Source organism: Mustela nivalis (genome assembly GCF_964662115.1).
Source record: "Mustela nivalis genome assembly, contig: HAP1_SCAFFOLD_2264, whole genome shotgun sequence".
Taxonomy (NCBI): Eukaryota; Metazoa; Chordata; class Mammalia; order Carnivora; family Mustelidae; genus Mustela; species Mustela nivalis.
The window spans coordinates 1-22870 of record NW_028134401.1 but is presented as its reverse complement, the minus strand read 5'-3'; the positions used below and the strand labels follow the sequence as shown (position 1 = coordinate 22870).

General features: G+C 55.7%; 2 protein-coding genes across 5 annotated transcripts; both read right to left on the bottom strand.

The window, feature by feature from the left end:
* Positions 1-204: 204 nt before the first annotated feature.
* EHMT2 (euchromatic histone lysine methyltransferase 2) lies at positions 205-13853 on the bottom strand. 4 transcript variants are annotated; one of them, XM_082751050.1, is made up of 28 exons: positions 13726-13853; positions 13013-13079; positions 12698-12916; positions 12348-12601; positions 11396-11480; positions 11251-11291; positions 10973-11128; positions 9257-9397; positions 9024-9138; positions 8753-8854; positions 8377-8525; positions 8139-8282; positions 7766-8001; positions 7505-7687; positions 7306-7388; positions 6879-6985; positions 6655-6777; positions 6434-6535; positions 5305-5409; positions 5041-5195; positions 4790-4957; positions 4227-4371; positions 3786-3863; positions 3414-3529; positions 3243-3329; positions 1367-1445; positions 1049-1224; positions 205-707 (listed from the first exon to the last, which is right to left on the bottom strand). In XM_082751050.1, the coding sequence occupies exons 1-28, from the start codon at positions 13765-13767 to the stop codon at positions 527-529; spliced, it is 3639 nt and encodes a 1212-aa protein (XP_082607176.1). In that variant the 5' UTR covers positions 13768-13853; the 3' UTR covers positions 205-526. The 4 variants fall into 4 exon arrangements, with proteins under 4 accessions (XP_082607176.1, XP_082607175.1, XP_082607173.1 ...); XM_082751049.1 differs by lacking the exon at positions 8753-8854 and having other exon boundaries at positions 13726-13831; XM_082751047.1 differs by lacking the exon at positions 13726-13853 and having other exon boundaries at positions 13013-13670.
* Positions 13854-15844: 1991 nt separating this feature from the next.
* ZBTB12 (zinc finger and BTB domain containing 12) lies at positions 15845-18074 on the bottom strand. The gene is made up of 2 exons (XM_082751051.1): positions 17952-18074; positions 15845-17442 (listed from the first exon to the last, which is right to left on the bottom strand). Exon 2 carries the CDS (start codon positions 17420-17422, stop codon positions 16043-16045), a length of 1380 nt encoding a protein of 459 aa, XP_082607177.1. The 5' UTR covers positions 17423-17442; positions 17952-18074; the 3' UTR covers positions 15845-16042.
* Positions 18075-22870: the final 4796 nt, after the last annotated feature.

Here is a 22870-nt window from a genome sequence, read left to right as displayed (position 1 = left end):
ATTTGTCTTTTAGCCCTTTGCTAGACTCTGTCCACAGTGGTCTCCCCACAACCCCCCCTCCCCTCCCCTCCAGGAGGTGTCCACACCAGCCACACCTGCCCAACTGGCTTCCCATCCTGCTCGTTCCCTTGGACCCACATTCCCTCTAGCCACGTGGGCTTTCTCCTTGACCAAACCCCAGGCCCCCCAAAACCATCAAGACAGTTTATTACCAAACCCAGTATTTATTGAGAACAAAGGAAACCAGCTGGCATAGAGGCCCAATTTCAATTCATCAAACTTCAGCTGAGGATGGGGAACAGGGAGTGGCCAGCCCTGAAGTTACCCTCCCAGGGAGGAACCAGCTCTGGGAGAGAGGGGCTGTCAGACCTCCAGGGCCTGGCTGGGGTCTCTGGCCAAGGAATGTGTGAAAGGGGCAGGGAGAGAAGACGGCAGCACCCCAAGATGTGGGCTGTGAGCAGCAAGTGACAGAGGGGGCTGCTGGGCTGGTGGCCATCCAGGGGTGGCGGGCATGTGTGGTCCGCTGTCAGGGATTGACGGAGGGCAGGGAGCCAAGCTCAGGCAGCAGCTCGGGGTGGGGGTCTAGGCGCGCCAGGCGGCTCTGTTCCAGGGCGATGGCCTCGGCTGAGTGCTTGCATTTCTCAGAGCCACATTGACAAGTGAAGTATTTGCTTTTGATGTCCCAGAAGCGGTCACCATAGTCAAACCTGTCAGAGGAGCACAAGAGGCTATGGGGTCCTGAGCCAGTGGCCCTGGCCTGCCCTAAAGCACCCACCCCCATCTTCTCCTGACAGGCTCCTAGCCCTTCTGTGTGCACAGAGCCGCCACACTGGCCCTGCCTGTGGACTTGTCAGACATGCAGAATCTTGGGCTCCATCCCAAATCTACTGAATCAAAATCTGGGAGGCTCAGGACACCATTTACACTGATATCTTGAGAGCCTTGGCTCTACTCCTTGCCTGGACACTAGGCACTCTCCAGCCTTTGGTGTCTGATCCCGGGCTCACTGCATGTCCCACACCCCAGCCACACACTGGAGACACCTCACCCCAGCTCCTCCCCAGTCCGGATGTCTCGGGAACTGAAGAAGGCAATGCGTGGAAAGCGCAGGTCTTGGTGCAGCATGAAGACCCGGACAGGGATGATGTTGGGGTCACACAGGTGGTTGATGAAGCGGCTGATGTTGCCATAGTAACGGGCATCGATGCAGTACACCTCTCCATCCTGAGGGGAGGGTGGCATCCTTCAAGTTGTCTACTATGGTGCTTGCCTGGCCAACCCCCACCCCAACAAACCCCCCCAGTCTCTCCTCCCCACATTCCCATCTGCTGACTGACTGTAAGGCACAAAGGGGTCTCCTGCCCACCTTATTGTCTAAGTCGAAGAGATAAGAATCATCCTCTCTCACATCAGCCTCGGCATCAGAGATCAGCTCCCCGACATACCTGTGGGGCAGGAGGTGGTGGTTCTGAAGGTGAGTGGGGGTTACTGGGAGCCAGCTCCAGGCCCTGTCCCTCCTCACAACCCCACAGAATCCTCTTCCATGATCTCTCAACTGCCCTGGTCTGTGTCCACGGCTCCCACAGACCGACATGGCTGGGGCGGGTGGGCAGCCAGGGCAGAGTGGGCATGGAGGACAGTGGACATCAGACATCATGGGATGGGGGAGGTGGGTAGCTCCCCACTGAAGCGAAGAGCAGGAGGAAGAACAGGGGATACCAGCATGGGAGAGGACACACAGGCCCTCCCCCTGCCAGCTGGGGTCTCTGTTGGATACCTAGAACAACAGGCAGGACCAGGACATGTGGGGAAAGCTGGGGGCTAGTGGGCTGGAGATGAGCTAGAGAAGCAGCCATGGGGAAGGTGAAGGGAAAGGCCTGAGCTGTGCAGGAGGAAGAGACAGTGAGCAGGGAGACGGTAAGCCCCTATGGTTAAGGGGACCAGAATATGTAGGCAGCTGGTTTTTTTGGGGGGGGGGGATCCATGTAGGTTTAGCATCTGGGAGGTGTGTACACTAGGGGTAACCTAGCACAGGGGTGTGAAGCACCCAGCACGTGGGGGCGAAGCCAGGCTGTAGGACAGGATTGACGGCAGGGCTGCAGGAAGGGGTGGAGCCACAGGGGCCGTGATGGACTCTTGGAAGGAGCTAGTGACAAGGACAGTCACATTTAGAAAGCAGAGGAAGAGAAGCTGGTGAAGAGGAAGGATGGACGGGTCCGAGGTGAGGAGAGCATCACGGGAGCCAGAGCAAGGCGGGGTGGCAGACACCAGAACGAGGACCAAGACACGGGGTGAGGGGAGGTCTGTCGAGAGGCAGCGTCAGCAGGAGAGTGAGGGCTGAGGCTGATTCTGGCAGGGATGAGCAGTAAGCCAATGGTGGGGAACTCGAGGTCCAGGAGGAAGCAGCCATCTCCACAAAGTTGAGAGATGACCCAATAAAGAGGAAATGGGGGTGCCAGGGTGGCTTGTTAAGTGTCTGCCTTCGGCTCAGGTCATGATCCCAGGGTCCTGGGATCGAGTCCTACATCGGGCTCCCTGCTCAGCGGGGAGCCTGCTTCTCCCCCTGTCCCCATCCACTTGTTCTCTTTCTCAAATCAATAAAATCTTAAAAAAAAAAAAAAAAAAAAAAGTAAGAGAAAATGGATGGTCCTTAAATGGGAAATGGGGTCAAAGGAGGTCTAGAAGTCTGCCAGCCATGGGGGAGGAGCCGGACAGGGGGTGACAGAGGTTGGAAAAGAAAGTGGAGATGGACGAAAAGGTCGCATTACCCCCTCAATTTTGCAGACAAGAGAAATGAGGCTCAAAGAGGTTAAGAACTCGGCCATGGGGGTGCCTGGGTGGCTCAGTGGGTTAAAGCCTCTGCCTTTGGCTCAGGTCATGATCCCGGGGTCCTGGGATCGAGCCCCGCATCTCTCTCTCTGCCTGCCTCTCTGCCTACTTAGGGTCTCTCTCTGTTAAATAAATAAATAAAATATTAAAAAAAAAAAAAAAAAAAAAAGAACTCGGCCATGGACACCCAGTGGCAGAGTGCAGCTCAAATCAGGTCCGTCTCCCAACTTGGAAAGGCAGGGGAGGGGTGATATGATGGTGGTGGCAGGAGGCTCTGCAGTCTGGGCAGGCTAGGGGCAGGTGCAGTCTGGCCAGGGAGGGGCAATGAAAAGGAGCAGGACCTGTCAGGGAGGAGAACGGAGGGAGACCTGGCAGGCAGCTGCAGCTGGGCATCCACCCTGACCCCTACTCACTCGCAGATGAAGGTCCCCTGGGGGATGGTCTGCAGGGCGCGGACCCCCCAGCCCATCTTGGCTGTCCGGTAGAGCTGCAGTCGCACTCTGGGGGGTGGGAGAGAGGCTGGCATCAGGTGGTGGGATGTAGGGTGTGGGGGGCTGAGGGTGGGCTGCAAGGGCGGGCCTCACTTGATGCCACTCTGTACCACCCGGTTCTTGCAGTTTCTCCAGCAGGAGCACGCTTGATTACACTCGAAAATCAGTGGGGGCTCGATCTTATTAAATTCCTGGAGCAGCCGCCCGTCCTGGGGTCGAGGGAGGGAAGGACAAGTAGTTTCCATGTGGTGCCCACTATGGCTCCCGACCCCACAGATGGGGAGGACGGGCTCGGGGAGGCCACACGTGCCAAGCTCAGAGACTAGGACCTGCACCACACCCTTGGTTGGCACATAGCTGGGCATAGCCCCAGCTCCATCCTGGCAGTGCCCCCCCAAACCCCTGCCCTGCCCCTTTATTCACGAGGGAGGGACTGGTGGCAGGGAGCAGGTGGAACGCACGCACCTTATCATACCAGCAGCGGATGCTGAGCTGCCCGCACAGGCAGTTGGAGCTGGAACAGTCATCCACACAGGTGCAGTGCTGGGGCAGGAGGCAGGGGATGAGCTTGACCCTCAGAAGCAGCCTTGTCCCCTCAGCAGCCAGTGCTCCCTGACCCCCCACCACTATGCTTCCTCTGAGGTTGTTACTTCAGACAGTAGGTGCTGATGGTCCCAGGGTGAGGGGGAATCAAGGTGTTGCTGACAGGGGTGTCCCAGGGCTACTGTAAACCCATATACCTTCACATGTCCTAAAGAAAGCACCCTTTTCCCAGATGGATGCAGGCCCATACCGAGTTCCCTTTTAGCCTGGCTCCTTTGTTCATCCACAACTTTCCCGACTGGCCCTGGCTGCTCTGGATGTCCCTCTGGGGGGGGGGGAGGGCGTGCAGGGCCCCCCACTCACTTGCAAATGGGTGATGTTCCGGTCGATGTTCATGGTGGATGTCTCGCAGTTCTCTGAGATGTACTTGTAATCTTCAGGGCAGGGCTCCCCGTCCACGCCATTGACACAGGGGATAGGCACGTTCTCATAGCCCCGAGCCACATCCCTGACAGAAGGGAGATGGGGCTGGGGGCGCTAGAGGAGTGGGTGCGGGGTCCACCAGGTGCAAGGAGAGGCCTGAGAGGTTCCTGGGGCCATGGGAGGGAAGGGGGTGGTTCTGGGAGTTCGTCGGGGCAGGGGGAGGAAGACTGCCAAATAACTGTGGGACAACCAATGAAAACCGGACTTCAGATAACTGAGGAATAGTTTTCTACTACAGGTATGTCCCCACTAATACACTGCACCCTCTTAACACTAAATGCGCACAGCTCTTCTGAAACCCTCATTTAGCTCTATTCTCATTTACGGTCTCTGGCATCCTGTTGGGGGCTGGCTCTGAGGATTCAGTGGAGCCTGTTCGGGGGGGGATGCCCAAGGGATGTTCGGAGGGTTCGGCAGAGCGTGGCGAGGGGGCAGAGGCTCACCGGCATATAATCTTCTCAGTGCGGATGGCCCGATTCCCCACTCCCAGCCGAAGCTTGCGGTTGAGCTGCAGGGCAAACCACACATCGGAGCGCTCCGGAGTCAGGTCCCACGCCGTGTCCCCCTCCTTGTTCCGCAGCTCCGGGTTCGCCCCGCGTGACAGGAACAACCTGGGAGGGGATGGGGAGCCTGTGGGGTCCGGGGCTGGGAGCTTGCGCTGGGGTGCTAGGGTGCGGGGCGGGTGGGGGCTCACAGCACACAGTCGTGGTAGCTCTCCCGTGCCGCGATGTGCAGGGGTGTGTCCCCGTGGTAGTTGACTGCGTGGAGGTCGCAGCGGGCATTGAGGAGGACCTCGGCGATGGCCGCACTGCCCGTGAAGGAAGCCCAGTGCAGGCAGATGTTTTCTTCCTATGCAGGTGGGAGGGGCGGGGGGTGGGCCCAAGCCGTGAGCCCCACAACCCAGCCTCTGGGGGGCCAGGGCAGCCCCCACCTCCCTTAACCCCTGCCAAACTCTCACGTTGTCCGTGAGCGTGACGTCAGCGCCCCGGGTCAGCAGCATGCGGATCACTTCAATGTGCTTGTGCTCCGCGGCCCAGATGATGGGTGTCCACCCCCCACTGTCCTGTGGGCGGGGAGAGAGGAAAGAAGTTGAGAGGCCACTGTCCCCTGCCCAGGGTCCACCCAGCACTCAGCCCTGCTTACCAAAGCAGCGCGAGGTCTAGAGCACAGGCTCCAGGGCTAGGCTGAGAGCAGGACTCTCAGCCCCACCACTCACATGCTGCGGGACCCTGAGTAAGTCTCTTCATCTCTCTGGGTCTCAGTTTCCCGGTCTATAAAATGGGACTGATAGTGTCTATTGTCCAAAGTTGTAATTTTTCTTTCTTAAACACAGACATTTCCTAGGTCTTTCCACTCAAAGTCCTAGAATGTGATGACCCAACAGCACACAGGCTGCAGTCTCTAAAAAATATTTTCCATTTAAAGGAAGAAGAGTCTCTAAGGGGCGCCTGGATGGCTCAGTGGGTTAAAAACTCTGCTTCAGCTCAGGTCATGATCCTAGGGTCCTGGAATCGAGCCCCACATTGAGCTCTCTGCTCAGGGGGGAGCCTGTCCCCCCCCCGACGCCTGCCTCTCTGAATACTTGTGATCTCTGTCAAATAAATAAATAAAATTAAAAAAAAAAAAAAAAAGGAGAAATGGCAGATTCAGCCTGGGGCAGGAAACGTGCTAAAAGGTAAAGATGCTCTCAGAAGTTGCTGGATCGTAGCAAAAGCCACAGGAGCCTCATTCAAGGGGCTCCTCCTGGACAAACAACGAACAAATCAAAGACTGAAGAATGACTGTAATAGGCCAAAACACACCCAAGATATGACAAACTAAGAGATAATAAAGAATATCTGCATGTTTCTAGAGATTAAGGCATCAACTCTTCGTTCTGAAAACTGATAAAAAGAAGCAAAAAAGAGAAAAATAAAGAAAAAATACAAACAAGGAGGGAGAAAAAGAGACAGACTGGAACATGGCTGAGATTCAGGGAAAAGGCCGGAGTCAGTGGAGGCTGAAAGGAGGCCGGGGGCCTGAAGCCTGAAGCTGAGCCCAGGACCCCGAGGAAGGGGGCTGGCTGGTAAGGCAGCCAGGCCACTGACCTGGGCGTTGACATCCACCTGTCCCGTGCTGAGGAGCAGGCTGACCATCTCCAAGTTCCCAATTTTGGCTGCATGGTGCAGGCAGGTGGAGCCGTCCTCCTCCTGAGGGAGAGGCCGGCCAGTGAGTGCCTTGCCGGCTCCGCAGCCCACCCTCTGACCCAAGGCCCCAGGAGGTGGGTGGTGGGGGTGGGGGCTGGAGGGGTGGGACTAGCTCTGCACACCTTGCTGTAGACGCAGCCGCCGCGCTGCACCATGTAGCGGGCTGCCTCCAGGTGGTTGTTCACCACAGCCTCCATCAGCGGCGTCCGCTGCTGCTTGTCCACTGCATTGATGTTGGCTCCGGCCTGCAAGGAGGGGGCATGTGGGCTGGTGCTCCCGGAGGGCTGCGCAAGGGAAGGGGTGCAAGGACTGGGTCCCGGAGGCAGAGGGCCAGATGGGAGCTGACCTGCAGCAGCACGTGGCAGATCTCCACGGAGCCCTTCTGGGCAGCCGCGTGCAGGGGCGTGCGCTTGCTCTGCTGATCGCTCTGGAAGTTGGGGTCCAGGTTGTCCACTGCGGGGAGAGCCCGCCACACCGGAGGAGGGAGGGACAAGCGGTAAGTGAGAGAGCCAGCGGGTGGGGCCTTGTCTCTAGTCAACCTCTCCTGGCTTCCACTGGGAAGGCTGGCGTGAGTGAACGCATGTACGCACTCAGCACTGTCCCCAGCACCTATGTGCTCGCTGTCACCACTGTCCCCACCATCACAGGTTATGTGTGTGTCTGTCTCCACTGCACGCTAAGTGATTCAGGGACGGACAGGGACCCTCAGCATCTGGTACGTAACTGTTGCTCCGGCGAGGTGCCCAGAACAAACGTGAGAGCCGAATACTCACGCAGCATCAGGATCACCTTCTGTAGCTCCCCCTGCTTCACGGACAGGTACAACTGGCGGGGGTGGAAGCGGAGTTTCTTCCGCCTGCCACAGTGAGGGACAGGGGTAGGGTCCTCAGAAGGAGCATCACCCTCAGTACCTGTGACCCACCTTCCAGCCCCAGCCCCAGCCGCCCGGCCCGAGAACAGCCCTGTATTCACCTCTCAGACTCCTGGATGACCAGGGCCTTCTCCAGGGCCTCGCGGCCGGGCCCTGGGGGCAGCCCCACAGCTGACAGGCAGCCCCCATTGGGAAGGGTCAGGGAGGGCCCCGAGCTGTCGATGGTGTCAGCCAGAGGGTCGCAGGGTGGGCGCCGGGGCTCCCCATGCCCTCGCATCCGGGCACTGCAGGAGAAGGAGCTGATGTCTACAGGCCATGGCACTGGGCAGGGAACAGACAATTGGGAAAGGGGAGGCCAGTACCTGGGCTGGGAAGTGTCTGCTCTCCCGGGGGCATCCTGAGCCAGGGGTGGGGGGGCAGGGGCTGCAGTGCCAGCTGGTGGGGTCACCCCATCCCCCCGGGGGATGGTCACCTCCTGGGCCTCAGATGCATCCTCCCCACAGTGGGGACAGAAGACCATGCCATTCAGCTGGGACACACAGGCCTTGTGGAAGCGGTGGGCCACACGGAAGTCGGGGTGGCACTCTAGGAAGGTGCCCTGAGGAAACACGGTGCTCAGGCTCTGGGACAGCCCTCCCCTTGTGGGGCACACAGCCAGCCTGCCCCTCACCGCTCTACACAGCGGTGTACACCGCCGGCGCTGTACACCACCGCACACAGCCAGTGGCCACTCACCGCTGTACAGAAGTAGCCACAGCCTGGGCAGCAGTGGTGCTTGACCATGCGGGCACGGTGGGTCTCACAGAGCACCATCAGTGCCACGCGGCTGGATGGCCTCATGGTCTCCCGCTTGAGGATGGCGGCATTGCAGCCTGACAGCTGTGGCGGTGTGAACAGGCAGGGAGAGGATGAGGCTGGGGCCTAGGGCTGGGTCACTACCACTGCCACATCCCCTGGCAGCTCCCAGGCCCACCTCTCCATCCACACTCTCTGTGGCCATGCACTTGTGCCCAGCTCGCTCACTGATACGGTCAATCTTGGGAGCCTCCATGCGGCAGCTGCACAGCGGTAATTCCTCAAAGCCCCGCTCGGTCTCCAGTGAGGACGTGTCATTGGATACCCCTTGGACAGAGGGAAAAGGGAGCTGAGGGAGGCCAATCCCGTCACCCACAGGGACCCCTTCTGGGGCCTCTCACCCCCGCCCTGCTTTTCCCTCCATGCTCTAGAACTCCCAAAGCCTGGCCATGGACAGACACCTGGGCTCCAGTGGGTCTCCCTCCTCCCCATTCCCTCCAGCCCAGAGGGTGCCTGCCCCCTAGTGGCTCGCCATCCCAGCAATTGGCAATTACCCGCGTGGTTGGGGGAGAGGGTCCCCTCGCTGGGCAGCTCCAGGGACCCCAGAGGGACCTCCATGTACTCACTGGGGCCTGAGGAGCCCACACCATTCACTCCTGACATAGAGACAGAGAGAGTGAGAGTGCGAGCTCACAGGTGCCTGGACGCGTGGGTACATGCGGGCATGCGTGCGTGAGCACATGCGTGAGCGTGTGTTCGTGCACACTCTCTGGGGGCCGGGAGGGGGCTGGAGGAGGGGACCCAAAAGCAGAGGAGCCTCCTCACCTCGTGGCTCCTTGGCCCGGGGAGGCTCGCGCTTTCGCCGTTTCCTGGACGGCTTCACCCATGGGCTGTCCTTTCGCCACTTCTTCTTGGCTTTGCGGCGGCCGCTGGAGCCACTCTGGGATGGCGTAAGAATTAGAGAGCCTGGCCCCCAGCCCATGACCTCTCCCCTATGAGGACTCAGATCTCGGGCCCCAGAGCCCCCCACTCCTTGGGATGCTAGCCTCCCACCTTACCCTGTCGGACTGATTGCCTGACTCTTCGTCTTCCTCTTCTTCTTCCTCTTCCTCCTCCTCCTCTTCTTCTTCCTCTTCCTCCTCCTCCTCCTCTTCTTCTTCTTCCTCACTCAGTTGTTCAGCCAGAGCTTCAACCTCAGACTGGGAGGAAGGCAAGGCAGGTCTGAGGAAACAGCAACCTCTAGGCCACAGACCCCTTTTGGGGGAAACTTGGGAGAGAGGCAGGGCAGGAGAGAGCCAACCCCCAAGACTCAGACAATGAAGCAAAAAACAAAGAAGCTACTACTATTAGCCCAGATGGCTCCCTGGCGGAGGTGAGCATGGACAGGGAAGGCAAGAGTGCTGAATGTCAGCTGAGAAAAACTCACAATGTGTGTGAATCTTGGCAACAAATTAAGGGAAAAAATTACCAGAAAACAAGCACATAGTTTAAGATTCTATGAAGTCTTCACATGTAGGCAAGACTACTACCCGTGGCTGCTCAAGCTCAAAACACTAGATGAGAGGCTCAGGAGGAACTTTACAATGAGGATGAGGATGATATTCCATAAATCCACCAGCCAATCTTAAATATGACTAATAAAAGATGAGATGTCTTGTAACTCCTGATGTGATGCAACAGGAAAACATGCACACCAGCTATCAGATCTTCTTGCCACTTAAAACAAAAAAAACAAACCACCCAAAGCCGATCGTGCTTCTAGATCTGCTTTATAAGAAATACTGGGCAGATGGGACACCTGGGTGGCTCAGTTGGTTAGGCAGCTGCCTTCGGCTCAGGTCATGATCCCAGCGTCCTGGGATCGAGTCCCATATCAGGTTCCTTGCTCAGCTGGGAGCCTGCTTCTTCCTCTGCCTCTGCTGCCACTCTGCCTGCCTGTGCGCTCTCTCTCTCTCTCTGGCATATAAATAAAATAAATAAAATCTTAAAAAAAAAAAAAAAAAAAAGAAAGAAATACTGGGCAGAGAGGAACATGTCAGTCCCTGCCCAATCAGTGAATGCCTAAATGCGAGAAATTCTATATTACAAGTGACCTGGTCCTATCAACAAGTAAACAAGAAAAGCTTCTTTTTCAAAGCCAGGGGCACCCACGCATCAAGACAGACCTAAGGCAAATGTCGATCAAACTAGTGGATGAAGCCCATTTGAATCTGGACAGACAAAACCCTGTTTATGAAACTATGGAAGCGATGTGAACCCTGGTAGCAGGGTGATGGTTTTAAGGAGTCACTGGGACATTTTCGAGGTTGTGAATACAGTGAAGCCGTGATCTTAAAACTCAGAAAGAGGCCTCACGTTTAGAGATACATATGGAAACATTTCCAGATAAAATGATGTGATGGCTAGTTTACAACAGTCCGGGAGGTGGGCGGGCTGTGGGAGGAAGAGCTGAGTCAAGAGCCGCTGTGTGCTGACAACTGCTGGGGTGGGCTGAGGCTTTGTGAGAGCTCAGCCCTTATTCTTTTATGCATATCTGAAATTTCCTGATGTCACATTAAATAGAAAGCACGTCAGGCAGAACAGCATTATACTGCATAAGCAAACACGTGTGAGACAAAACCAAGAGCAAAATAACGAATAAGCAAACAAACAACAAAATGGGATGGTAAACCCGAAGTCCAGGATGGAGGTTACCACCCTGAAGAGCGGCAGGGGATGGGCTGGGATGGAGCACACACCGGGAGCAAGTTAGAGGAAGGCCAGCTCCTTCTCACCTTGCTGTCGGAGTCCACACGCTCATCCACAGAGTAGGAGTCATAGTAGAGGCTGAAGTCGTCCCCCACCACTGTCTCCCACTCCTCCAGGGACCCTGGGCCCCCTTTCTCCATGGTCACTTCTCCCGAACCCCGCGTAGAACCCAACTCCTCTGACTAGGAAAGATCAGAAAAACGGAAGCTGCTGGTACCTGGTACCCGACCCCCATTTCCCCTGGGTACAAGATACAGCCCTTGCCCCGGTGGAGAGGCCTTGTTTTCTGCCTTTCCAGGCTCACCAGGCCACCTCCTGTGTTCAGCTTCCTTCTTTTTGCCACTTCTGGAAGAAAAGAGAGAGGGGGAGAAAGGAGTTAAGACCTGGCCTTAAACCCTCAGGACAGGTCTTATCCAGGGGCCAGTGGGTGGGGGTGGGGTGGGACTGACCTGAGGTCATCTTCCCCAGTGAGTGTACATCATCACTCATGCGGAAATGCTGCACTTCAGGGGGCCGCTTCTCAGGGACCGGGGGCTGGGGACCAAGAGAAAACATACTTAGTAGTTCTACCTAACTACTAAGGTATTAACTACCTTAGTAGTTCTACACACTTAGTAGTTCTGGATTAGCCTGGAGCCCTGGATGAGGCTGGGGTGGGCGAGACACATCCTCAAAATTGCCATCTGAAGCTCCAATAAACCAGAATGTGGCAATCACAACTCTGGTCTCCCCAGAGGCAGTGTGTCAAGCATATCCTCACCTAACACTTACCTCTTCAAGCACGCAGAAAAAGGCCCTATTCGCCCATTTTACAGAAGAGAAAACAAAGGTTCACCTTTGCCCAAAACTGCCTAAACCATATCCAGAACAAAATGATACCGGAGCCCCAAAAACATTGTCATAAAGCTTCTGAAATTCTGGGGCTTTTGTCCTTTCCCTCACCTCCTTCCCTGTAGGGTTTCACAGTAAAAAAAAAAAAAAAAAAAATCAAAACCCTTAGAAACCCTCTGAAAAAGGAAGCAGGGGCAGTTTCAAAGGGAGGAGAAAGCTCCCTTGGGGCCCACTTTGAGGTAGAAAAAGAGTTTGAAGTTCCTTAGACAGTCATTATCATAAGAATAATTACGAGGTTAACTATATCATTAACTCTCTAACCTTTGTTTTTTCCTATTCTCCTCTCCCCAAGAACTGTAAACTCCAGGAAGACAGGAACTTGTCTGTTCAGATTAAGCCCAGCCCAGAATTTGACACACAGTGGCCCCCAAGTAAGTATGTGGAACCAAGAATGGATGAAGAAAGGTCTCTAGCTAAACCGTTCTTAAAAAAAAAAAAACAAACCACAAGGGGTTCATAGTGGATTATTTTAGTCTCCCCACCCCCGCGCCTCTCCTGGACAAATCTCACCTGCCCATTTCCTGGTTTGGACATGGTTTTTCTGGCTCGGTGGACCTTGGGCTGTCCCTCTGGGCTGGGTGTGGCCACAGGGGGCTCAGTCCCTGCTGTGGCTGCCCCCTGGGCCCCCGGCATACTCAGCAGCCGCATAGCCAAACTCTGGACTGATGGGGGTGATTTTCCAGTCCCTGTCATTGACATCTTGGCCCGGCTGGGACAGGCACCCCCCTTGCTGGGGGAAGAGGGGAATGACTTTGTGGCATGGCCTGGAAGACAGAGAGGCAGGCAGGCAGAGGCAAGATAAGAGTGAAAGTGTTCAGAGAATACCCCACCTCAGCCCTCCAGGCTCCCCAGCCTCTCACCCAGCAGGATGCGACCCCCATGGAGGTCCCCATCTCCCTCCAGATTCTCAGGTTCATCCCCAATGAGTGGTGCAGCTCCTACAGGGGTGTCAGCCCCCTCATCGCCAACGGTGACAGTGACAGAGGCTGGGGATGAGGGCCCAGCAGGCTCCAGGGAGTCGGGGCTGGCCTTGGGCAGGGTCTCCTCACTACGAGGGGTGTCCCCCAAAGAGCCATGGACTGTAAGGGAAAATAAAAAGTTCAGGGTTAAGATCTCAGGGAATCCGGTGATGGGGGAGGTGAAGGTCCAACTGGGCCCATTTCTGCTGCACTCACCTCTCTCAGTGGCTCCTCTAGGCTCCTTCTCCAGCACCAGCGCCCCCATCTCAGCAGGGGCCTCCCCCTGGCAGGGGACACAAGGTATAGGGGGGCTGGTCAGTCCAGCAGGAAGTTGGGGAGCCCAGGACGCCTGGGCTCTGGGAAGAGAGAGTAGGCTCCGGGGCCTACCTCTTCCTCTATGAGGGCCCCCCCTTCCGCGGCCTCGGCTGCCCGGGGGGGCCGCACGACCCCTCCCCCGGGCCCGCATTAGCCCCCTCCCTCTCGGTAGACCCCGCATCTCAGGGGCCGAGAAAAGAGGAGGGGGAGGGGGCGGGGCCTCCGCGCCCCGGCCCCGCCCCCTCCTCCCGGCTGCACGCGCCGCTCCCCCTTTGTCCCCCAGGCCGCGGGGACCCCGGGCACCAACCCCTCCAGCGCCCGCTGCCCCCCAGCCCGGTGGACGGCCCCTCGTGCCCCTGGCGCGTGCTCCTGGGGCCCCGGCGCCAGCCGCCCACTCGGGGGCAGCCGGCGGCTGCACGCGTGCCTCCGTGCCCACTCCCCCCACCTCCCACCCCCTGGTCCCCTCATCCGCCCCCGGTGCTGGCCCTCCGGATTGCTGCAGGTCCCGTCCGGGCCCCCCGGCCCCGTTGCACCCCCGGAGCATTGCACGGGCGCGCGCTTCCCCCGGGCGCGCGCGCGGGCATGCACCCGCCTCTCCCCCTCCCCTTCCGCACCTCGGCGGCCGCCGCCGCTGCAGCTCCCGCCGCCGCCGCCATCGCCGCTTGCGCGGGGGGCCGAGCCGGCGCGCGGCCGCCCCGGGTCACGTGGGCGGGGGAGGGAGGGCTAGGAGGAGCCTTAAAGGAGCCACTGCGCGCTTTCTGGCCATTTTCCCCTCGAGAGCGGCTTCGGGAATGGCAGTGGCTGTTCTAAGCTGGGGGCTGCAGGGGAGAATTCCTGCTAATCCTGGCGTCAGCTCAGCGGGGAGCCGAAGGTGAGGCACGCCTGGGTTCAGGTGTGGCTTCTCCGTCCCCCGCCAGTTTGTAGGTAACGAAGGGAGTGTCGTCTGACCCTCACTGCTCTCGGCAGCGGCTGTCTTTCCAATCTGGCCCATGTTATGTTTCTCCCGCCTCTGGGTGTTTTCTGGTTTCTGGGTCGCCAGATGTTTCAGGCTCAGTTTTGGCCTGGCTTCACTAACGAGTAGGAAGGGGCCAGTGGGAACGCGCGGAGGACACCTTTACTCCCGACTGTTTCTACCTTGGTGCTTCATGTCTTCTGGATCGGCGTCCTCTTTTGAAAACCTGGGGCTAAAGTATTTTCTGTTTACGCCGGACCTGTTACGTCACCACAGGCACTAGGGATCCAAGTAAGCCCCCAGAGGCCCTAGAGTTATTACTGCCTAGTGACACTACTAACCTTTTTTTCTTTTTTTGTGTGTGTGTGTGTGCCAAACACCTCACAAGCATAGTCAGGAACTAAGTGGGGTATAAGCCCAGTTAACAGTGTAAGTATGAATAATATTACACAAAGATATACAACCTTGATAGCATTACTTAGGATACCATCCCTTTACGGATTACATTCTGGTCAAAGTTTGGAGAAACCCTGTATGATTTCATACGCAGTATTTGATAGAAGCCCTTAGTTGGGGTATGGGGCACCTGAGGCCACTTCAAGGCCTTCTGGGAACTGTAGTTCTCTTTGGTTAAGAAGTATTCCAGAGCTTTGTGGGACTTGTAGTCTTCTCCATACCCTAACTCAAACATAGTGTTTTTGCCTTTTTTTTTTTTAAACTTTCCGGAGGACATGAAACCTTTCCTCAGAATATAAATGCCCCAAAATAGCCTCCTGCTTACAATTTTGGTGGGCATAGTGATCACCTTTATAGCTCGTCCCCAGGGCTGATACCAAACTCTTGTAATAGAGGGGGAAGTTGTGTGTTACCACCACCGCCAATCATGGAACATAAGTATGAGATACCTGCCAGATGCTGAGGTTGCAGAACTGGGAGGGTTCCCAGCCAGAGAAGCCCACTTGTCACAATCTCCTGCTCTTGTCAAGTCTCCTTCAGGCATGGGTCCTGCATGAGCTGTGCTGAGTATTGAACAAATGGCATAAAGAGAGGTTGTCTAGAGTGGGATAGTCATACACATGCAGTTGCCAGACACAGTATAAAGGAAAGAAAGTGTGTGGGTTTCTTTTTTTAATTATTTATTTTGTGGAAAACAAAAGCAGAAAAACTAAAACCCCAAACTCCAGAAAAAATCCTAAAAAATACGTTTTTTCTTAAAAAATACTGTATAAGTCTCTACTCCTCTCCCTCCCACCCAACAGCCCTCCTTGTATCCTCTCATCTAAGTGCCCTACCCCCCACCCCCACCACTATTCATCCTTCTTGCTATCGTCCCCCACTTTTTCATATCTACCCAGGATGCTCACCCCCAAGTTCTCTTACCTGGCACCTGACATGGGTCTCCCTAGAGTTCCGGTGAGCCTTTACCCACAGTCCCATTCCCCCAGCATGCAAGAACTGTCTCCCCACTTCCTTTTCTGGGATTCAATAATCCTTTCCCCCACCACTCCCTCTCCCAAGGATCTATTCTATGCAGGAGCATGTAAGCTGCCTCCTGCCAAATTCCCTCCCAACTCCCACCCACCCACCCCCCACCTTAAGAAATATCAGAACCTCACCCTGGGCAGCCTTAACCAGGAATAAATCATTTTCCTTTTTTTCTTCTCATTCTATAAGACCCGTTCCCTCCCTCCACATTTCTATGCACCTCTAAGAGAAGAAAATTTTTCTCTGGGAGCCCATATTCTCTTGGCCTTCTCAAGAATCCTCTCCCTCTCCATTACTTTTCTTTTTTTTTTCCCTGAAAAGGCAGGGGTCTTCTCTGCAAGGAATCTTCAGCCCCTCCCTCAGGATGTATCTGCTCATGTTCCCACGGTACCTGCCTGTTCCCGACCCTCCCACCCGCCCTATTCTCCTGGGCTACTAGCTCCCTTCCTACTTAGCCCAGGGACACCCGCCTCCTGGCCTCCGAGACTGCCCCGCTAGCGGATGAGGACGTTGATCTCGGCCACGCTGGCCTCCAGCACGTTCTCCGCTGTGGTCTTGCCATGTTGCTCCTTGAGGTGCCGCCTAATGGCGGGCTTGTGAGCGAAGCGCACGTCGCAGTAGGAGCAGCGATAGGGCCTCGCTCCCGAGTGGAGATTGAGGTGGTCGTGCAGAGTGGACTTCTGCGTGAAGCACTTGCCGCAGATGCCGCATGAGTGCGACTTGACGCCGCGGTGCACGTTCATGTGGCGGTTGAGGTTGCTGCTGTGGTTGAACTGCTTGCCGCAGCGTGGGCACATGAAGATGAAGTGCTGTGCCCGCATGTGGAACACCAGCTTCTCCACGCCCTGGAACACTTCCGGGCACTTGGTGCACTTGATGTTCTTTAGGGGGTTTCCACTGGAAAAGCCCCCCGGCAGGGGTCCCCGGCTGCCCCCTGCCCCCAGGCTGCCCCCCGCCCCCCGGGCAGCCATGGCCACCGCTGCTGCCTCCACCAGGCCCGAGGTGGCCCCCACGCTGGCCCGGCCTCCGGGGATCAACAGCAAGCCCTCCCCTTCTGCGTCCTCAGACAGGCTATAGCAGGCTTTCACGACCCCCTGCGGTGGGGCCACAGTGCTGGGGGGCACGCTGCTCTGGGCCAGCTCTCCCAGGTGGCCGCCCACGGAGCCTCCGATGCTCAGACCTCCTCCCAAACTTCCGGGAGGTTTGAGCCGGTGTGCCACCTCCAGGGCCGACTCCACCTTGACGATGCAGATGTCAGACACGTCCTCGTCCTCGTCTTCATCTTCTTCCTCGGCCTTCAGCTCCAGGTCCTCATCCAGAGGAAACTCCAGTTTCACCGGCCGTAGGAGTGGAGGGGGTAGAGGGGGTGGGGGTGGGGGCTTGGGGGCTGGCTTTGGGGTCCTGGCGGGAGGGAGGAGGGATTTGGTGGCACTGACACTGCTCACAAGGCTGGCATCGCTGACCCCATCCTCTTTGAGGCCTATTTTGGGCTCAATGAACTGGCTGAGGGCGTTCCTGCATTTCTCCACCACGTGCTCCATCTGCAGGTAGGAGGCAGCCGTCAGGTAGTTGACGATGTCCCTGACAGCGAATTCCAGAGCGCCCGTGTAACAGGAGAGGAGCAGGTCGGCCACGATGCGTGCACTGTGCATCAGGGAAACCTGCAGCTCAGAACTGGGGTTCAGCAGGAACTGGTCCCTCAGGAAAGGCGAGCAGGCGGCCAGGATGACCTTGTGGCCACGGAACTTGAGGCTGTCGGCCACAATGGTCACGTCGCAAAACCGCTCCTCTGCGCGGAGCTGGTTCATATTCCGCAGGGTAGCGGCCTCGTGGCCGGGCAGCTGGAAGCGCAGGACTTCCACCCCAGAGGCCATTGTGGCGGGGGTGGGCAACCCTGGTCGGGAAGGAAACCTGGTCAGAGACAAAGGTCTCTGGCTCTGCTAAGCCATCGCTCCAGGCCCCTCGCCCCCATTTCTGCCCAGCCTCCCAGCTTCGGATCTCCCAGTCTTCAGGCCTCTTCCTCAGTTTCCCCAGCCCCTGGGGAAGCGCTGTCCCTCCGAGAGGACGGAGGCGTGGTTCCCGGGGGCGGGGCAGCGGCGTCCACACCCCCCAGCCCGACCGCCCGCAAGGACCGGGCGAGCCCGCGCGCCCACGGGGAAGGTAGGAGAAACCGGGAGCAGAGGCCTGGGGTTCTGGGCTCCGGGGTGGCCCGGGCTGCAGCCTCTTCTCACCCCGCCCCCTTTCCCCGCTGCTTCATTCCTCCGCCCCCCCTTTGCACGTTTGCACGCGCCTTTCACGTCCTCCCCCCGCCGCCTGCACGCTTCGTGCACGCCCCCCCCCCACGTTCAGAGCTCCGTGGCACGCCCCCCCAGCCCCACGACCCTGAGTGCACGCGCCTCTCACCTGGCCCGGTTCCGCGCGCTGTTTTTTCCCCCCCAATCTTCCCCACCCCCCCCGGGGTCGGCAGCGCCCCCAAACACGGGCAGGGCCTGGGCAGCGCGCAGGCGCGGGGGTGCACGAGGCGCGCGCGCGGGGCCAGCTCCGCGTGGGCGTAAGGAAGGAGGGGCGGGGGCGGCTCGTGCAGTGTGTTCCAGGCCCCGCGCGCCTCGGCGTCGGCGAGAACTCGGGGAGGAGGAAGAGGGGAGGGAATTAAAGGAGCAGAATTCCCCCTTTCCCGACCCCCCTTTCTTCGCCAGCCCCCCCCACACGGTTAAAGGGCCGGATGGCCTGGCCTCCCCTTTGGCCGGTATTATTTGTCCGCCAGAGCGGAAATACGTTCCACACCCCCCTCTCTCGCTCTCCCTCCTCCGTGCCTCCGGGCCCCGCGGCCCGTCTGCGCGTGCGTGCCAAGTGCCGCGCGGAGGCCCGCTTGCTCGGCCCGCCCCCCGTTCCCGGCGGCCCGCGGCGCCCTCCGCTCCGCGCCCCCCAGCGCGCGCCCCCGCCTGCGCTCTGTGCCTGCCATGCTCCCGCCGACCGTGCTGCCACCTGCTCGCAGGGCGGGTGCAGCTCTGGCCCAGCTGTGCGGTGGGGGAGAGGGCTGCAGCCTCTCCCAGGGACCCAGACCGTCCCGCGGCTATCAGAGCTCAGGTCGCAGTTGCCCACGCGTGCATCTTCTGTTGAGTATGTTCACAGTCCCTCCGGCCACACTTCAAGACTTTTTTCCAACTCTTCTGAAGTCAGTGGCCACTTAAGTCTTCCTGGCCTAAACGAAGTTTTAACTTCCTACAGTAACGATCCAGTGCCCTCCACTTGCCTCTGTCTTAACAATAGTGTATCATCGCACCCATCCGACCTTCTCCTCCATTCTAAGAACTGGTCCTACTTCTTGCCAAGGCAAAGGTCCTCCACTGTGTGTACTGTCGATGACCTTGCCCATTTCACCCCTACTGTATAATTAGCCCTAGCACTAATTCTTCTAATTATGCGATTATTTGTATCAATACCATTTTACCATCTTTGGTCTTTCGAACTGCAGCTGTCTCTGGCAAGGTCAGAGATCCATCGCCCTAAATAAAAGCTCTTCTCAACTCTGTATCTCTACTATCTCTCTGTCACTCCCAACTAACCTGCGGTCTCCACAGCTTTGCCAACACCATTTATTAGCACGTTGGGCAAAGGGTGATTGCCCTCCCCGCCCCTTTCTTGCACACTCCCCTCCCTTCCCATCCAACCCCAGGTGTAAAAGCCCCTGCTTCCCATTGGTTGGGCTGGTTGGTTACATACTCTAGGAGACTAGAGCATTTCTCTTACACATCAATTTTGAGGAAACTGCTTGTTAAATAATGGGTTCAGTATCTGGTTTCCCCCATTAGATTGTAAACTACTTGATTGCAGGAATTATGTCATTAGTTTTGCAAATAAAAGGCATGCAGTAAATGACTCACTGCTGAAGTCATTCCTTTTCTGCTCAGCCAGCATCCACCCAGAAAAAGTTTGTTTCTGACTTAAACTGAATTCCTGAACTCAGAGGGATGACCTTTGGTGGGAGAGTTGGGGCAATGTTTAGGTGGTGCTCAACTCCTTGCTTTCCTTTTTAAATTCTTTGCCTTTTATGCCTCCACCCAATTCTCTTTATTCTAAAATGCACTCTTTGTAGAAATCTCCTTTGTAGTCAGGCCGTATAAATCCAAGCAAGAACTTTGGCTTTTGTGTCAGACACACCTAGGCTCAAAGTCATATTCCACTACTTTTTTTTTTTTTTTAAAGATTTATTTATTTATTATAGAGGAAGGATGGGCGGTGGGGCAGGAGAGAAGCCAAGTTCCCTGCTGAGCATGAGGTCCTATCCCAGGCTCCATCCTGGGACCCTGAGATCATGGGCCACCCAGGTGCACCCATATTCCATCACGTTTTAAAAGAGGCCCCTTGGGCAAGTTACTCAATTCTCTGAATCACAGCATTTTTGTCTTTGAATTGGAGACCCTGATTTTTCACAATGCTAATTTGAGGTTTAAGGGAGCCTGGTATACAGTGGGTGCTAGAAGAGATAGCTCTCTTCCCTTTGCCTACTTGGGAGACTATAAAATCTTCAAAAGAACTATAACTGTATATTCTGTTTCCCTGTCTCATCTCTTCTTTCCCTCATTGCCAGACTTCTCAAAAGAATAGTGCACACTCTAGTGAAATCAGAAATACACAGCCTGTCCAAATAAGAACTGAAGTTTGTCAACTTTTGTATTTTGTCACCTTCTCGCTACTTCTCCTTTCTGGGGGAGTGTGAACAGGACAAGTGGCCTCATCTCAGCTTGGGATTTAAGACAGGTTCTTGGTGGCAGGTAGAGTTGTGAACTGATGAATCCTTTAAATGCCAGGCCCTCCCAGTTACAGTTTTATATGGAAACAAACCGTAGTGCCCAACAAGGCTGCCTTCTCCTGTGCAGCCTGGTAGACAGATGCTTTACGGGATGTTTTCCCACATAGTTCATGTAGGGGTATCTACATGCTTGTCCCTTGGTTCCAGACTTCTGCCAGGGTGAGATAAGGGACCCTCCAGTCCTTGGCTAGCAGTACTGAACTCCCAGGTGTAGTGTCAAGGAAGGGTAAACTCAGGATTCTTAGTGGTCTTGACAAATAAAGTCTGACTAGGGAGCAAGGAACAAGTAGGAGACAGAAAGTCTAGGTTCTAGTTCAGGTTGGAGGCCATCAAGGTCCCAGAGGTTTCAGTATTCTCTTCAAGAAATGGAGGGGGTTACCTGGGTGCCTCAGTCAGCTAAGCATCTGCCTTTGACTCAGGTCATGATCACTAAGCAGAATCTGCCAAGAATGTTTTGTAGTTCCAGGCCCCTGAAGAGGAACAACCAGGCCCCTGCAGCAGAACAATAATAACCTCAGACCTTTAAAAAAAAAAAAAAGATTTTATTTATGTACTTGAGAGAGAGCACACAAGGGGGAGAGCACAAGCAGGGGGAACAGCGGAAGGAGAGGGAGAAGCAGGATCCTGTGGAGCAGGGAGCCCGATGTGGGACTTGATCCCAGGATCCCGAGATCATGAACCCAAGCCAAAGGCAGCTGCTTAACCCACTAAGCCACCCAGGCACCCCAATTTTCACCCTTTAAAAACCACTGCTTGGAAGCTGATGGGGGAGTTTAGGCCTCTGAGCATTAGCTCTCGGTTTTCTTGCGTGATGGCGCACCAGTAAATAGCTTGTTTTCCTTCACTCCAAAAACAAACAAAACGAAACCCCAAACTAACCAAAACAAAATTCTGAAAAGCAAACAACCAACTAAACAAATAAAACCCCAAACCCCTAAACCCACAAAATTGAGAAAGGGTAAAAGGGTACACGCTGAAAGGCCTTCTGCTACCCCTCACCCAGTTCTCCTGCCCTCCCTGCCACCAGTATTACTGGTTTCTTCAAAGTTGTTTGAACTTCTGACAACCTTTTTTTTTTTTTTTTTGACCTTTGGACAACTTTTATCTTCACTCCATTTCATCCACTTTCTTGCCAGGCTCATCCTCTACCATTCTCTAAGTAGCCCTCAGGTCCTCCCCCCCCCCCCCCACACCGGAGGCAGTGAGTATACCTGCCCCACTCCCCAGGGAGACCATCAGGGGTCTCAGCTTCCCCTTTCTCCCTGTCTGGCCAAGAGAGCACTCATGTGCACCACTCAGCTGCTCTGACCTGACCTAGCATTACCTTGCAGTTGGGCCCCTTGATGCACCTGGAAGAGGCCCTCTGCTCAAGCCCTGATCCTTCTCCCGATCCTCTTCTCTCAGCAGACTGGAGTGCCCTCCTTCACACCCCAAACATTTCTTTCTTTGCTTATCCTTATTTCCCTTTCCCTAATTTCAGAGCCTGTTGAAAGCCATTCCACCCTTCCTAGCTCCCATTCTTTTTTTTTAAGATTTTATTTATTTGTTTGACAGAGATCACAAGTAGGCATAGAGGCAGGCAGAGGTGGGGGGGAGCAGGCTCCCCGCTGAGCAGAGAGCCAGATACGGGTCTCGATTCCAGGACCCTGGGATCATGACCTGAGCCGAAGGCAGAGGCTTTAACCCACTGAGCCACCCAGGCGCCCCTAGTGTCTGCCTTTAGGTCAGACACATGATCTCAGGGTCCTGGGATTGAGCTCCGCATTGCGCTCCCTCTCCCTCCACTGTTTCCCCTGCTTGTGCTCTCTCCCTCACATGTGTGCGCATGCTCTCTCTCACAAGTAAATAAATAAAATGTTAAAAAAAAAAAAGACAAATGAAACAGAATACTTAAGAAATAAATTCCTAGGACCTTAGATGTCTTGTGGACTGCACACTGATTGTATTCCTCTCCCTTTTTGCAGGGTGACTTTTACCCTGAATTTCTTAGATATATGTCCATTTCTTGTCTTCATAATTTCACTCTCTATGCATGTTGTAGGTATTCCTAAATAGCATGCTGTTTAGCTTTGTATGTTCAATCTTCACATGGATCATATGTTGTGTTTTTCTGGAGCAGGCTTTTTAACTGGTTCTGATTTTGTTGAGTTGTATAGTTGTAATTCACTCACTTTCTATTGCAAGCTTACACCACAATCCTTTATCCTGTTGATAAAAATTTATTTATTTGAGAGAGAGAGAGAGAGCAAGCAGGAGAAGGGGCAGAGGGAGAGGGAGAGAGAATCTAAAGCAGACTCCCTGTTGAGCATGGAGCCTGATGCAGGGCTTGATCTCACAATCCTGAAATCCTGACCTGAGCCAAAATCAAGAGTCAGACACTCAACCAACTGAGCCACCCGGGCACCCCCTATTTTTGTTGTTTAAATTGGTGGTTATCATTGCAATGCTGCTTTGAGCTCTCTTTTACTTCTCTGAGTGGGACCTGTACGCTTCTCCAGGGCAGTGGCTT

Excerpts from the sequence above, each read along its gene's own strand:
- EHMT2 (XM_082751047.1), bottom strand. The coding sequence starts at position 13,655 with ATGCTCCGGGGGTGCAACGGGGCCGGGGGGCCCGGACGGGACCTGCAG. Across the intron at positions 12,917-13,012 it reads TAGAGGAGCCACTGAGAGAG|TCCATGGCTCTTTGGGGGAC; the intron begins GTGAGTGCAGCA and ends TTTCCCTTACAG. Across the intron at positions 7,389-7,504 it reads GTCATCCAGGAGTCTGAGAG|GCGGAAGAAACTCCGCTTCC; the intron begins GTGAATACAGGG and ends TCACTGTGGCAG.
- ZBTB12 (XM_082751051.1), bottom strand. The coding sequence starts at position 17,422 with ATGGCCTCTGGGGTGGAAGTCCTGCGCTTCCAGCTGCCCGGCCACGAG.